The 16,422-nt window shown below is 45.6% G+C and overlaps 1 protein-coding gene across 5 annotated transcripts; it reads right to left on the reverse strand.

Moving 5' to 3' along the window:
• Positions 1 to 6,082: 6,082 nt before the first annotated feature.
• Positions 6,083 to 16,311, reverse strand: BMI1 (BMI1 proto-oncogene, polycomb ring finger). Of its 5 annotated transcripts, none has more exons than XM_077896839.1 (10): positions 16,061 to 16,311; positions 11,081 to 11,211; positions 10,638 to 10,734; positions 9,977 to 10,032; positions 9,807 to 9,857; positions 9,544 to 9,652; positions 9,420 to 9,465; positions 8,898 to 8,996; positions 8,449 to 8,529; positions 6,083 to 8,365 (listed from the first exon to the last, which is right to left on the reverse strand). In XM_077896839.1, the coding sequence occupies exons 2-10, from the start codon at positions 11,190 to 11,192 to the stop codon at positions 8,036 to 8,038; spliced, it is 981 nt and encodes a 326-aa protein (XP_077752965.1). In that variant the 5' UTR covers positions 11,193 to 11,211; positions 16,061 to 16,311; the 3' UTR covers positions 6,083 to 8,035. The 5 variants fall into 5 exon arrangements, with proteins under 5 accessions (XP_077752965.1, XP_077752967.1, XP_077752969.1 ...); XM_077896841.1 differs by lacking the exon at positions 16,061 to 16,311 and adding an exon at positions 15,536 to 15,692; XM_077896843.1 differs by lacking the exon at positions 16,061 to 16,311 and adding an exon at positions 11,956 to 12,028.
• Between the last annotated feature and the right edge of the window lie 111 nt (positions 16,312 to 16,422).

The raw sequence follows: 16,422 nt of genomic DNA on the forward strand, positions 1-16,422 counted from the left end.
TTGTGTTTAAAGGACTGAAGCATACAAAGATTTATAAGACAGGTGGTTGTTCTCTAGGCGCTTTAAACTTTTGAAATCATATTTCAGCTGATTTACATGAAATTTTAATCCTTGAAGAACACTCAGCTAACTTAATGGCTATTTAAAGAAGGGACAGTTATCAAGCGTGAAGAAATCTGGCAATACATATATTTCCCAAATTATCCTACTAGCTAAATAAAAGACTGTGCTGGATACTTTTCTTCAATAAAAACCTGTTTCAAACACTAACAAGCTTCTGTTAAAAAAAAATTAAACCAGTGTCCTAGAGCCACAGATATTAGGAAGGCAAAAAGATTCCTGAGGGTTAAGGTCAATCATTTTCTTTATGGATCAGACCAGTCTACACTGCCAAGAGCTGATGTGGTTCATCAAATGAAATGAAGGGGGGTGGGATGCTCTATCCGCTTACGCATAACAAGTATTTGGATGTGAGGCTGGAGCAAATCAAAATATTCGTGGTAGACAAAGAAGACAGAAGATTGTAGCATTTTCCTGTGGTTCTAACCCAGAGGAAAGCCACTGTTACCAAGAGCAGATACAACCATAAGCTCTTCTTTGTGTCCATGTTACCAGAGAGGGAGTGGGCGTCTATTCTTGACTTCTTTCTTTACCACCATGCTTATTTCTGATGTCAAGAAAAGCTTTCTACGGGATTGCCCATTGACAAAGCATTTCAGCTCAAGTTGGAGAGCAGGGCACCTGGGGCTGGGGACTAAGCAAAGCGCCCTATCTCGGGGGCTCAGGTGCCTGTTCAGCGAGGCGCGCGCTGCAGCGTGCTCTCCTAGCAGCCCCTATTGTCTGCGGTGGGGGCAGGGCCAAGCCAGGGGAGCTGGCTTTTGAGCCGAGCTGAGGGTACTGGAGGATGAGGAGCCGGGGCGGGGGCGAGCGATGTCAACCAGGGCAACCCCCAGAGTTTCAAACGCTCGACCCCGAGGTGTACGAGGATGCAGCGGTACCAGCGGCGGCTGCGGCGGCCCCGGCTGCAAATCGCCGTCGTGTGGTTGCTACTGGCAACCGAGCCTCTGCCTAGCGCGCAGCCCTGCAGCTCCTGGAAGGAAGGTGGCGAGGGGAAGCGGCTGCGGCGCCGCCGCCTCGCTGCGGCCCGCGCCCCGCGGTCCCTTCGGGCTCTGACCGCGGCTGTGAGGCGCGGAGGGCCGAAGGGCTCTTCGGATGGGGGTGTCGCCGCCTCGGAAGCGTCAAATTACTGGCGCCCTCTGTGCATGCAACATGGCAGCTCCGGCTCGAAGACTGGGTGCATTCGGTCGGCCGCGGAGGCGGGGGCCGCGCGCTCTGCAGGGCGCCCACCAGCTCCTTCACCAGGCCGGGAGCCGGGCCTGCTCGCGCCCCCGACCCGGGGCCGGGCGGAGCCCCGGGCTGCCGCGCGCGCGGACTCGCCTCGCGTTCACCCCGCGGCCCTTTGTTCTGGCGCTAGGCAGGCGCCTCACGCTTCGGGGGCTGTTCAAGGAGACCCTCGAAGACCCGGCCACCCCAGGTGGGACGCCAGGCCTCCCAGCGCCCTGCGCCTCTGTCTAGCGTCCCCGGTCCCCGAAGGGCGCCGGGCCGGGCTGGAAGCGCGAGCGCGGGATCCTAACCCGACCTTCGCGAGGGGCCGCCTCTCGTCGGGTGGGTTCCTTCCCTGGGCGGAGCTCCTCACGCCGAGAGGTGTGAGGCGCGCTACCCGGCAGGGCTGCGGGCCGGCGGGAAGACCACGCCCGTCACGGCCGCAGGGCAGTGGCATTCTCCGCCGGGAGACGCGGAGCGCTGCGGGCTCGCCAGCGCCCCGGTCTCCGAAAAACGGGGAGGCAAACGCCGCGCTGAGGTGTGCGCCGGGCCCCGCGTCGCCTCGCTCCGGCCGCCGTCGCCGCCCGCGAGGAGACGTCCCCGCCCTGGGTCCGGGGCGCGCCGAGCGGCCCACCGGGAGTGGCCGAGGGGGCCGGCGCCCCCGCGGGGGAGGGTTGGGGGACACTTGGCATCTCTAAAAACCGCGGTGGAAGAGTGACACTGCCACGTATACAAGCCAGTTGTGACGTTCAGCACAACGTGCTACTGAAATACCAAAATCCGCCACCAAATGGCGGCTCCTGCAGTCTGCCGCGCTGATAAAGAGGACTCGCCCGGCGTCGCCCATTTTAGGCCGCTTTCACTTCTCCGCCGTTGCCCCGACTCCCCTTCCCGAGCCGTTCCTTTCTCTCCCGGTTTTCGGGGCGCCCGCGGGGGGCCCAGGTCAGGGGAGCGCTCGCGCCCCGGGCACCCGGCGGGCGCAGGCTCTGTCGGGAACCGGCGGCGGCGAGCCAGCGTCTTTCGGAGGCGACATCCCAGCGTCGGGCCGCCGCGCTCTCCCCGGCCGGGGGCGCGAGGGCGCGGGGCGGCGGCCTCCAGTCTCCGGCCTCCCAGGGTCGCCTGGCCCCCAGGCCTGGTTAGGCGTCGCCTTGGGGCCCCACGTGTGGGCCTGTGCCCAGACCGCGAGATTGCTCCCGCGAAGCCACCCCCGCCCTGGGCAGCGTCACCGACTAAGCCCCAGGGGACCCGGGCCCGACCGGAGGACCCTCTCCCACCCGCCTTCCCAGTCACCGCCCTCGAAGCGCGGCCTTCGGGAACCTTCAAGATGGCAGCTTGATGTTTTGTTAGTAACGGAGTTTGCGATCTGTCCAATAAAAGCTCCAATTGCAAGGACACCCCTTTCTTGAAGGAGAAAGGGCGTAGCATTTGAAGCGGGAGTTGGAGGGGGTGCAACGCACGGACGAGCGTCGGCGGGCTCGGCGGGCGACGCCGCGGCCTCCCCGGACGTGGGCCGCCTTTCCGCCCGCGCCGAGCTCGAGGCCCGAGGCCGGGTCTCCGCGCCTCCGCCGCGCGGCAGGCTGCGGAGGTCTCGCCCGGTGGGCCAGCCCTCGTCAGGGAGGCGGCCGCCTCGTGAGGCGCGCGCACCCCGCTGTCGCCGCTCCCCACCCCCCCGCCTTGCCACAGGTTCCGACTTTGGAGAAACGTCTTCTTTTTTTCCGCCGCGTCCCCAGCCAGCGGGGCCTGAGAATCTCGCTTTCAAATTTGGCGGGATCCGAATCGGCCGAACCCAGGCCGGCGCGAGGCAAGCGGCGCACGCGCAAAATGGCCTCCCGGCGCCCTGCGGCTCGGCCGGCGCGTAGGGCCTGGCGGAGCCCCCGCGGCGCGCGGTCCCCGGGGTCTGAGCCGCCGCGCCGGCCCCGCGCCGAGGGCCGCTGGCTAGACAACACGGACCGGGAGAATGGCAGCTTCCTCCTCAATGTGTCCTTGTGGGGAAGACTCCCTGACCGGGAAGCCAGCGCGGCGGTGCAAGGGAGGTCATTTCTCCAGGCGGTCGTCCTGTGCCCTTTCCACCGGGCACCAGAGTAGGAGAAGGCTTTGCTTGCTTGCCTTTTTTTTCTTTCATTTTTATTCCTTCCTTCTTTTTTTTTTTTTTTTTTTTAAGCTGTGGCTCTTGCCACCCTAATCACCCTCGCCCCCGCTTTTTCAAAAAAATTTTTTTTTCCTTCCAACTGCGCCGTGCGCTCCCGTCTTCGGCTTGAGTATCGTCTACTCTTGGGGGCATTTATTCCAAACACTGTGGATCCCGGATCCCGGATCCTGGACAGACTCCTCTGTCTCCAGTAACGTCTTTATCTCGGCAGCGTCCCCATGCCTTCCATCTCAGTTTTCGACGCGTTTCCCGGGTGCCCTGGTCCGCAGCCTTCCAGGCTGTTAGCCAACTTAGTGGGGGGGACAGGATGGAGGGCACCAAATCGGCACCGAACCTGAAACCACGTCCTCTGTGCAGTTTGGACTTTGTGATGACTCCAGAATCAGAGCAAGAAGTAGTATTTTTACTGAAATATGGGGGACTCTAAGGGAACGACACCTGCTATTTTTCAAAATTCTCTCTGAGAAGTCTCTGGAGGATAATATTCTTAGGAGTGCAGAAGAATGGGAGTAATTTAACTCGGTGGAAGTTTTATTGAGTGCTTACTATATTTGGAGGGTTAAATGAGATGTCGGGATGAGTTTTCCACATGCGCTTGAACTTCTTCAGGAAACTCACAAGGATCCTAGAAATAGCCTCTTTGCAGTGATGACTGAGTTTTGACGTCGTCGACTTGATGAAGACAGGGCTGGCAGTGAAGTCTTCATGTGAGAACTCTAGAAATTGCACACTAAGAAAAAGAAACTGGTGCAAATAAAGGAAATCCGTTTCAAGAACCAAAAGAAGAAAAAAACGTTAAAAAAAATTAACTGCGGAAACAGGAAACACTCGACTGTGTAAACATTTTCGGAGACTTTCATAATCAAAACTGGGCGATTTTGAGATTTGCAAGGAGATCCACAGGCTCAAGGTATTCGCGGGAGTATTTCCCAAATCCGACTTATTAGGAGGTTCTAATATGTACTACTTTCTCTTTCTTATAAAAGACCTGTCCATCTGAAATCTGTGGTCCCAGTTTAATACAAGGTTTTATTTGGAAGGAGTCAGAATTTTTTAGAGCCATCTTAAAAATAACCACCTGTTGTGCTATTTTATACTTGAAGAAACATCCTCAAGTGAAATGATGCTATCTAACCCAAAAGCCTCATGCTGGAGCTGTCTTCTGTCGTTTCACATCAAGTGTCTTTAAAGTGTTAAATGGGATCATCTTAAATGTAATTGCATCAAGACCTTAGCTTTGGATAGAATGCAAAAAGACTGTATGAGGGAACAACCATAGTATTTCAGGATATGATGTAACCTCCATTTTATAGAAGAACTAGACTAAATCAGAATTCCCAACTATCATTCCAGGGAAAATGAGGGGGAAAAATGTATCTACCAGACCTTTAAAATATAAAGGAAACGGGGGAAAAACCCCACTTCCATCACCTCACGATTCTGAGACTAGGTCCCATGTACAGATTGTTTCTAGAATTAAGATTCTGTCCCCTCAAAAGATGACCATAAGCTACTTTTAAAAAGCCGAACATCTTCATTTCTTGTTGGCCAGTGGGAAGTAGTATTTCACATGGGTTCTTAGATTTCACAATAAAACTTGATCTAGATAGGCCTATACACAAACTCCAAATATTGGGAAAAGAGTAAGAGGAAAGGATGTAGGAAAGTCGCATTGTACCTCCAGAAATCCTAACGTTTGCACGTATGAATATGGAAACAAAGCAATATGGTTGGTAGGTTAAGTCAACCGTAGGGCAGCTTCTTTTCCCCCCCCCCACTCAGTGCAATTAACGGCCGGCAATTTTAAAAGCAAAAAGTACTTGGAAAGTGGTATGCATGTGTAAAGCAAGATAGATCGCTATTTACACAACAGTAACCAGCCTCATTCTCCTTTTGCATTTAAACTGAATCTGTGAAATCAATTTAGGCATTTTCTGTGGAATATTTTTTAAGTACTAACTTTGAGATATATAACCCTAGAATACTTTTCAGAAGCAAAAGCCAAATTTAAAGCCGACTTTTCAGGTACCCTGCCTTTACTGCTAAGAGTTACAAAGTTAGCAACTTTGATATTGGTTATTGTGAAGATTGAAGGTTCTTAAAGTGGTAGCTTAGCAAAAGTTTTAAAACTTAATAGTCACAACTGTGAAAGCTGGTTATGGGAGAATGCAAAACATAATTTTTCTTCTGTTTTATTAAAACACATTTTAGCTGAAATACCCAGTAACGCTTAAGAAATTTTCAAATGGAGTAGGGAAAAAAATCCTTTCAAACAAAATAAATGCATGTTTTCAAGTATGGTAAAACAGTGTTAAGTAAGCCATAAATTTAAGATCTGATTTTTAATAAGTAATTTAAAAAATAAGTCCATCATAAAAAGGTTGAATTGTAAAGTCTTTTAGTTCTTACAACTTGGTTTTGTGTAAGTCAAGTGACAGGTCCACTAGCATTTGAAGTTTTTAGTTTTTGAAAAATATTTTTTCATTCTTTATATACATGACCATCCAAAGTTAAAGTATCATTTGAAACTTCCATTAACTAAGTTTTCTTTCTTAGATAACATCATGAAAAACTTGAGAAGCCTAGAAAAATGAGTTAAATTCACCAAAATTGGCAAACATGGGTAACTTTTACTTCAAAGATTGTAGAGTAAATAAACAGATACATCTTTCAATTGGGCTTTCAAGCAATTATACAACAAAGCATGGACTTCTTAGCAACATCACTATTTAAGACAGCAATGGATTCTCTTTAGTTTTACCTGTTGTAATCCACAGTAGGTTTTCCAAAACTTCCGCACATTGTGCTTTTCATATCAAATTTTTATTAAAGTCTTAGCTATTTTCTAAATGAATATCCTTTTTTTTATTGGATTTTTCCCAATTACAAATGAAATTTAATTTTACATCTATAATTAGAAACAACACTTACAATGGTACTGTACAAATTTAGGTCAAAATAAAAATATATGTATTTTGTGGCTTCATAAAACTTCATTTACTGTATCTTTAAAGAAAGCAGAAATAACAGTAATATATGTAAAAGTAATGATTTAATGACTATAAGCAAGACAAAGCAATAGAATTGTGCTTCTTTTGCAGACTGGGAACAATGAAGTGTTTAGCTACAGTTTTCCCATACAAACATGAAACGATATTCATATAGAATAAACACCCTCACAAATAACTGATGGGTGATGAACACACACCAAGTTCGACCAAAGCAAAACACAAACTGAAAACGATTATGGTTTTTCGTATTTTAAATTCAACATGTTCACTCGATTTAAAAATACCTGGAGAAGCTAAAAATAAATTGCTTTTATTTCAAGACATTAGAGAGAGGGTATATGTCATTGTTTATAACTGTAAAAGCAATTCATAAATTTGAAGTAACTGCTAAACCACATGTTAAAATAATTTTAGATAAAATGCCTTCTTCCAGCAATTTTCTGGTTTACTTAAAAATTTGTTTTAGAACTATAGTGATCAATACGCATTTTAAAAACACATTCATTCCATCAAAAGCAACGGGAAATGAAGACACCATTTCCAAAGTCCTTAGTTAAAAGTTTTTCTTTACTACAACAATTAATTTGAAAAGTAAACGTATTACTAGAGAAAAATCAGTATTATGATTTGCCAGTTGCTTCCAAATGAATTTTGATTCCCAAATGAATTGAGATTTAGAGGTCCACATTAAAAATGTTCTATGCTGATAAGGCTCAAACATAGGGTTATCTGCAAAGGTCGAACCAGTTGGGAGAATTTTAACAACCATTTCTGAATGCATGAAACACAATATTTTCTTTATAGTATTTATAAATATATCATACAATACTGTTTCCTGTTATGTCATATACCAATATGGCATTGTACAACAAGCATAATGCCATCTGATTCTTACAAAAGCGAATCATTTAAACAAGTCAGTAAAATAAACGGTAGTACCCGCTTTTAGGCATACAGATTGTAAAACTGAAGTTTACTTTCCTTTGATCGGTTTTGTGTAGCAACAGAGAAGTAAAAATCAAACAGGAATCAAAATGGCTAAATATGCAAGAAGTCATTATTCACAGTGACATGGCTACATAGAATGCAGTATTCTATGCATATTCTTTCTGTTTGTTGAATTTCAAGATAAAAAGCACTTGTTTTCTACAGGTTCACAAAACAGCATAATAACAAGAACAATCAAGGAGAATGTAATGTAGGCGTTAGTTGAGATTAACAAACTATGGCCCAATGTTTATATCCATTGCAGAGTATTTTCAAATCTGAACAATGGTTACAGAAACCATTTCACATCTTCCCTAACACACAGAAAAACATCTTGCCTGCCTTCTCAGAAACCAATTCTTCATAGGAACAATCTTTCTCTTCCATTAACGTCCATATGAGTATCACAACTAGTCCATCTTTTATAGCCAAATTTCATGTCACTACAAAAGAAAGCAAATTGGACGACAGTCACATGTATTAGCATCTCTAAAGCTGTAACGGCATGAAGATATCTATATAAATCAGGGCTTTAAAATTGTTTTTTCCTCAAGAGTCTCAGGTATCAACCAGATGAAGTTGCTGACGACCCATTTACTGACGATTTTCGAGGTCTATTGGCAAAGGAAGATTGGTGGTTACCGCTGGGGCTGCTGCTGGTTCCATTCATAGTGCTGGAGATGTGAGGGAACTGAGGATGAGGAGACTGAACGGGAGTGCTGGGGCTGGGCAGACAGGAAGAGGTTGAGGGAGCGCCTCCTGCGGGGCTGTTGGCCTTGTCACTCCCAGAGTCACTTTCCAGTTCTCCAGCATTTGTCAGTCCATCTCTCTGGTGACTCATCTTCATTCTTTTACAGGTAGGTCGAACTCTGTATTTCAAAGGAAGGGGACCATTCTACAAAGTGAGAAGGAAAAAAATTAGTCCTCTTTCAATACAGTTTACCACGATAATCATCAAGCATCAGCTATAATACTTACCCTTCTCCAAGTATAAATGTACGCAATATCCATTAGTGTATAGTAATCCTTTAAAGGTTCCTCTTCGTACATGACATCAATCTATTGGAAAATAGTATTTCAGTTACTAAGAACCATGAAGAACAAAGATAAATTGAGATTTTCTTTTTGGTCATCTATATGCAATCCAAAAATGCTTTAAAAAGCATTCTCTTCAAACATCTGGACAAGGAAAGAATCCCTCTTGACACTTTAAATGAGGAAAAATATTTCCTGAAATTACTAAGGAATCTTTTTCATAGCATAAGAAAAAATTCATACTAAACATTTTAAGAGACAGTTCCAATAAACTGCTAATTAAAAAAAAAAAAAAAAAAAAAGGCTGCTTTTTTTGGGTTCAGAATCCAAAAAGAAAAGTCACTGAATCAAAAAATTTCACATTAAATGCACAAGAACTATAAAGTAGATACCTGGAAAGTATTAGGTATGTCCATTTTACTTCTGAGAAACTTTCTTAGGTGCATCACAGTCATTGCTGCTGGGCAACGTAAATACCTTTTATCATTCACCTAAAAATACATTTAGAAAAGTTATTTTTTAAAATTCCTAACTTTTGGGTAAGAAAAAAATTTCAATTAGAGTGCCTCAATATAACAAAACGTATGAATACCAAAACTGAAATTGACTAAATTCTCTACTATGAGTTTACTATTATAAATAGGAAATAGGCAGATTACTGATAAAATAAGAAAACTTTACATACATCAAGGCATTAAATATTATTTAAAGTACTTTTTAAGAACAGTAATCATATATAAATTCTATCTAGTTACTATCAGATATAAATCATTCTTAAACATCAAATATGATCATTTTCTCCTACTTGACAGCATCATCCAGCCTTAGTTATATTCTAAAGGGCAACATACACCTTCATAAAAATCTAGAATCCAAACAATGTTTCTTCTGTGTTTTTGTGATATGGAACATACCTCCTCCTTAGGTTTCTCCTTGTCTTTGTTTACTTTCCGATCCAATCTAAGAAACATAACTTTATTAGTGGAATAATGTATCTATGAGCAGATTAGCATAAAACACATTTCCTACAGAATTTACCTGTTCTGGTCAAAGAATTCAATGGATAAGCTTATTATCTCATCATCGGTTATAATTCTTTTATCCTCATCTGCAACTTCTCCTCTATCTTCATTAGAGCCATTGGCAGCTATAAAGACATTTTCAAATTTAATTTTAAAGTTAAATAATTAAAATATTACATATATAGGAAGATGGAAGTGGTACTTTAATTCAATTTTAATCAATTAATGAATAAGTTCTCCCTCCAAATAAATTATCTTTTCCCTCTCTAAAGAGTTTACCATCAGCTGAAGGATGAGCTGCATAAAAATCCCTTCTTCTCTTCATTTCATCTAAAGAGGGGAGGGCAAAAACAAAGAAAAGAAAAGAAAAGAAAAAGACAAACTTTTGTTATAGCAGGTAAAACTGATGAAATACTTTGTAAAAATTCATTTGTAAGCAAGTTACTCACTTTTGAAAAGCCCTGGAACTAATTTGTATACAATATCTTGGAGAGTTTTATCTGACCTGAAAAATAATTAGTAAATTATTAATTAATAGCAAAAACTTAAAATGCTCTTAAGTTATGATAGATTCTTTGTTTTCTTTGTGTTATAGTATTATTTTATTTGATTGTGAGTCTACATCAGCAACATAATAATTACGGGAATAAAAATTCTTTATATAGTAGTAATCTTTTAAGTCAGTAGAATACTTTTATTTTACATTCATTAAGAAATTCTTTGTATTTCACTGCAAAGAACCAGAGAAGTGTGCCTTTCAAGTTATAAAACTAGCTAATATGAAAGAATTAAGAGAAGAAAATGGAAGTACTTTAAACACACTCATTCCAGCCCGTCATAAAGTCAATAAAGCAATGCAGAAATGCAGAACTACTTCAGGTTTTAAAAAAGATGGTTTTAAAAAAAACTCTTAAAATCCACTTGAATAATACCAAATTTTGCAGTTAGTCAAATTAAAATGGGAAGAAATGAAAAGCAACCTCTACAAAACATACACATCAGGTGGGTATTCAACAGTAAGTTTTGTGTGAAAAATAAAACAGCGTAGCCTTTACTAAATTATGCCATTCCAATAACGATTAGAAACAATAATTCTAAACCTTTTCTTACCTAATATTCAGAAGTGGTCTGGTTTTGTGAACTTGGACATCACAGATAGGACAATACTTGCTGGTCTCCAAGTAACGCACAATACATGTTTTACAGACTGGAAGTAGAAAAACAAAGTTTTATAAGTTTAGAAATTAGATATTAAGCATTGAAATTAGTGTCAAAAATGGAGAACCAGTGGTAACAAAATAGTAAATGCCAAAAGGTATTTCCAATTAACTAAGCTAATTCAATTAACATCCTGAGAACACTCATCTGTTGCACACTTATACACTTAAAATATGCATTAACAAAAATTCACCAAATGCAAGAGTAGAAAATGACTCCATCACTTTTGTACCAACATTCTCAAGGATTGCGGGAATTGTTAGTAGTTTCCAAACATCAGAAAGACATGTGAAATATAAATGACACAATAAAAGAGTCTAAAACTATGTACTTACAGGAATGTAGACATTCTATTATGGTTGTGGCATCAATGAAGTACCCTCCACAAAGCACACACATTAGGTGGGGATTTAGCTCAGTGATCTTGATTCTGGTTGTTCGATGCATTTCTGCTTGATAAAATATCCTGCAAGACACAGAAATATTGGCTATCATCCACAGAAAGAGAAACGAGATTATCTCCCAACTTCTAGTAACCCAACACTCTGAAATGCTGAAGAGTTCATAAAACTCGTTTAACACTGTACAGCTGGACTGTCCCAACGTTTTCTACAGAAGGAATTTACTAATCAGATCTGAATCAATTATACTGAAACGACAAAAAAGGATTCAACTAAAGTAACTTCTGGTCCCTCAGGTCATTCCAGGAGGGAGAAGAAAAGGTCTGGGGTGGGGGCTGGGAGCTGAGAGTATTCGGGTCTCTTTCTTCCATTTGTCCTCCTGCCTAGCAGCCCCAGGGCTGCTGCAGACGCCACACAGTCCCCGTAGATATTTACCAACCGCCAGGGCTTGTCCCAGGTCTCCAAATTTACTGTAAAACTTCCTTATGGATCTTCAATCGAAAATCCGGGAGCATGCCCTGGCTTCCCAGGGGTTCCTGTTGTTTTAGGCGGTTCCAGCAACCAGAACCTGGCACGTTTTCACGCGATACAAAGGGAAAACAAATTCTGCCCTATCTGCATCCCTGGCATTTCCGGAGCTGGGTGCTGGGGCCGCAGGAGCACCTCCAGTCGGCCTCGGGCTGGGGCCTGAGCGCGCGGACGCCCGGGGGCCGGGATGCGAGGGGCGGATCCGGCGGCGCCCCGGGCTCCGTCTCGCTCCGGATTCGGAACTCGCCTCTGTCGGGGTTTCCATAGCAACTTACACTTACACTTGGCATCCGGCCACCGCTGCAACTCCGCGCGAAGCCCGGCCGAGCCCGGAGCTCCGGCGGGCGTGCGGGGCGGCGGGGCGGCGGGGCGGCGGGGCGGCGGCGGCGGGCGCGGGGGAGGGGCCGGCGCGGCGCGGGGGCGGGGCCGGCGCGGGGGCGGGGTGGGGTGCGGGCGGGCGGCGCGGCTCGGGGGTGGGGCAGCCCCACGAGGCCCGCGGCGCTGGGGAGCAGGATCCCGGCCGGCGGCCAGCCTGGGGGGCCCGGAGCTAGCGAGCGCGAAAGGAAAATGCAAACCGCACTCCCGGCCATTTCGGACACTCCTGGGGGCCTCTTTCCAAGTCGACTCGGTGCGAAGAGCTTCTTTCAGATCTTGACTCTATCTCTCCTGTTAGCAATCACTAAGTCAAAAATTTCACGAAGGGATCTTTTGAGAATTGCCAACTGTGCACTTAGCCCGAAACCGTCAGGGCTCAAATTGCAGAGATGTTTATTGAACTGAACCTCTTTAAAGCTTTCTTCTCTAATAAGAAGTTCTCCTGCAGATTAGATGAGCGATAGAAAGTTTTGCTAAGGCTAAAAAGTAAAATCTGTTTTACAAGAAGACAAGGAGGGGGCAAAGCCGTGTGTTTTATTTGAACTATGCTGGAGGCGAGACAAACTACTTTAATCGGTACGTAGTGACAATATGTAAAGAACCATGTGAACAGCCCATTCCCAACGCTAAATCAACACCTTGTCAACCCAGAGCAACGATAGGAGACAAAAACAAATGTCATTTTCTCAACCTAACCTCCATTCACATCCCCACACGATGGAATAATATTCCCAATAGATACCATATAATATAGAAAAGTCACGGTGGGGAACTGTCAGCAAGAATACACCAGCGGACAATCAAGGGAAGTCAATTATTTCGTGTAGTACTCTTGAAAAATATATTTCTTACCCCCACTTCATTCATTTCAGAACCTAAAATAGGACCAAGCTTCTAGACCAGACTGAAGTATGAAGTACATTCTCAAAGCCGCTTTGAATAGACATCTAGGAACCTGTGAAACCTGAAGATGCATCTGAGGTTTTTAATTCTTAGGGAATTTTAATGCAGAAGAAGGAAATATCAATCAACATACCTCAATGGCTCAAACTAACCGCTTTAGAGTACTAGAGAACGGCAAAAACAAAACAAAGTCTCTTTTATGAAAGTGATCACAGTGGCAACTGGCAACTTCAACCAGAAAACTTCAAATGTGATTCTTCAGTTACCTTTGGATTACTTGTTTACAAGACTATTGTCAACATATTGTTAAAATAAAACTAAGTGGAGTTGCAGAGGAGTTGTGGGTGGAGCACTGTCTCTAAAAAGTAGCAGTATTTAAATCCACTGTGGTTGATTAAAGACAAAACGTTAATTCTTAAAGAAAACTCTCCTTGTGAAACCACAGGACCTTTCCTAGAAAGATAGCAAGGTGGTACTTATGTCTCCTTGTGAAAGCGTATCACACTAAAGCCACCGCACATGAAGTTTAGGAAGGGACTTCAGTAAGAATAGCTGCCTTTCTTACTCTACAGAAAACACCAAATACTAAAACACAGGTCAAACCTCAGTGGAAGGTAGTCTACTGGTTGGCTTTTAACATTTAAGTCACAGGTACTAGTCTTTCAAATTCATCTTAAGTCTTAATTCACACAACTCTTCAACCTCAGTTCTGAAGAATTTGGCCACAGTCCTATTACCATTTATAATGCTGGTAAACATCACTATCATATCACCTTGTTACTTACATAAAAATCAGTTATTTACCTTTTTGTACCACTTGAAAGTCCTGGCAACCTAAGGATGACTTCCAAAACGTTTGACATGCTTGATAGATTTAAGAAACAATCTCTTCTTGCACCTTACAAATGAAAGCCTTCCAGGTTCCAACATAGAAACTGCCAGGTAGGCAAGTAAAACAGCACCAAACGTACCATAGTAAAAATACTCAATAGTTAAAACTTGTCATTATAATCTACTCGGGGCTGTCAGTTTAGTTGGGAGGCCTAACACCAGTACTGTCAAAATGAAGCAAAACAGAAGAAAGTTCTTATGTTAACAATCAGCTTGACTACTGCAATCTAAGAAATGCAAATGAGCTCTGTAACCCCAATTGGGGTTCACAGCCCCAGTAGAAGTATGGGCAAAGTTTGGGTTAACTTGACTCCTAGGGAGAATTTAGCCTAGTTGGGTACCTTAATGCACATCCCAGAACTTGGTGGTAGAGTACTAATGGATTTATCAAGTACAATTAAATGCTCAATTTTCTTACAAAAGCATACATGTGTACACACACGCATACACAGTTGGGATCTACACAGCTTGGATTTAAAGATACTAGGCATATAATTACTAGGCATATAATTTGCACAGATAGGCTATTTCAAACCCCTCTGCCCTTTGGGGCAAATGAATGGGAATGAACTCAAATATTAAGAAGTTTGTAAATCTGCTCACAAGATCAATCTCTAAGGGGTTCTGCTCAATCTACTTAAAATAAAATTCAAATGTTAACATAGTCACATAAGTTAGTATATACTGTCAACAATCTGCATCCTTAACTTCCAACTCTTTTTTTGCAGCTTGTGATGTGTTTTCAGAACTTGGGGGTTACGGTTCCTATAAAATAGACGTTAAAGTACTCATAACATTCTAGGTTACCACCAACCTACACTTGGATAAATATGCCCAGAATTTTGCCTACTTTAAAAGAAAAGGGGTTAAATGCATGCTTCTCTTTCAAATATTGGACCGTGACCACTAAGCCCACTAAATCCTTTTATTGCAATTGGGAATGATCAAAGTCTCTCTCCTTGTTTACTTCCAATCATTAACTGTAAATTTCTGGGGGAGAAGATCATGCTATATCGCTGTCAAACCCAAAAGACTGTGTAAACCCATGCAGTCAACTTTTTAGAGCTCCTTTTCCAAAGCATCTCTTCACCACATGACCTATGCTGACATTTAGCAAAACCTATAAAACGTAGTGGGCTTAAGTCATGGTTCTAAGTGCATCCCATAGTAGAGGTGGAGAGAAAAACTGCAGCCACCGAGGAGGAAAAACAGAAGAGAAAAAGAATGGGGGGGAAGAAAGGGGAAACCTCCTGCAGGAGTGACGTCCAGTCACCACCATCACTCCAAAAAAAGCTCCAAATTTGAAATGCCCACTTCCCAGTGCGCACGTCCCAAGTCATGTTTGGAGAAGTTACCTAAGACTCCCAACAAAGAACACCTTGAAAACTTTACCACTTTAAAGACAAATGCAGGAGACCTTGGAAACAACTGGGAACCGCCATCTTACAAGCCATCCAATTTCACACAAGTGTCCCTCCAACTTAAGTTAATAACATTTTTGTCTGGGCTCTTTCCAGTTTAACATCCACCTTGGCGGCATCGCTGCCCCCCACGTAACCCGTCCCTATAAAATGAGGGCGTTCTCTGGACGTTTAAACCCCTCAAAAGCCTTTTCTTCGGGAGAAGAGGGAAGCCACTTGACCCGAGCAGCTCCCGATTTCAGGAACCCGTCCCCGTTTCATCAAAATCTACCTCTCAACAAAGGGCGCCGTGGCGGGGCGAGCCGCGGAGGCTGGAAATAGAAGAGTTCTTCTCGGGGGCCATGTGCGTCGCGAGGGTGTAGAGGGGCGCTCGGGGGAGAAAGGAACTAAAACGTGGGGCCGCGCGCGGCGCGTCCGGGGCTGAGCGGGCGGCGGCTGGAGCGGCGCCGAGCCCGGCTGGCGGCGGCGGCGGCGGCGGCGGCGGCGGCGGCGGCGGCGGCGGCGGCGGCGCGGCGCGGGCTGCGGGTCGGTCCCGGCGCCGCGGGAGTCGGCGGGCGGCGGCGGGCGCGCGCGCGGGGGCGCGGGCGGCGCGCGGGGCCGGGCGGCGCGCGGGGCCGGGCGGCGGGCGGCGGCGGGCGGCGGCGCGGGGCTCGGCGCCCACGCTGTCAGCGCCCTCCCGGCCGGCGCGGGAGAGGCGCGGGGGGGCCGCTCCCCGTCCACCCGCGGCCGGCCCGGGCCCCGAGCGGCCCCCGCCGCCCCCCAGCCCCGTCCCGGAGGCGCCTCGCCTCCTACGTACCCGGAAAAAGCAGCCGGCGAGAGGCGATCGAAGCGGGCGGAAAAGACAATGAAAGTTAAAAGTCGTTCAGCAGAAAATGAATGTGAGCCAAGCGGCCATCTTGAAGCGAGCTGCAGACGCCGCTGTCAATGGGCAACGAGCGCAGCCGAGAGGAGCCGCGGCCGCCGCGCTCGGCTCATGCTGCCTCCCGAGCCCGGCCTCCTCCTCCTCCTCCGCCTCGGCCTCCTCCTCCTCCGCCTCGGCCTCCTCCTCCTCCTCCTCCTCCTCCTCGGCCTCCAACGCCTCCTCCTCCTGGGCCTCCTCCTCCTCCTCCTCCTCCTCGGCCGCTGCCGCCTCCTCCCGCTCCGCACTCGGGGGAGGGA

This window comes from Canis aureus, chromosome 5 (assembly GCF_053574225.1).
Source record: "Canis aureus isolate CA01 chromosome 5, VMU_Caureus_v.1.0, whole genome shotgun sequence".
In the NCBI taxonomy this organism is placed as follows: Eukaryota; Metazoa; Chordata; class Mammalia; order Carnivora; family Canidae; genus Canis; species Canis aureus.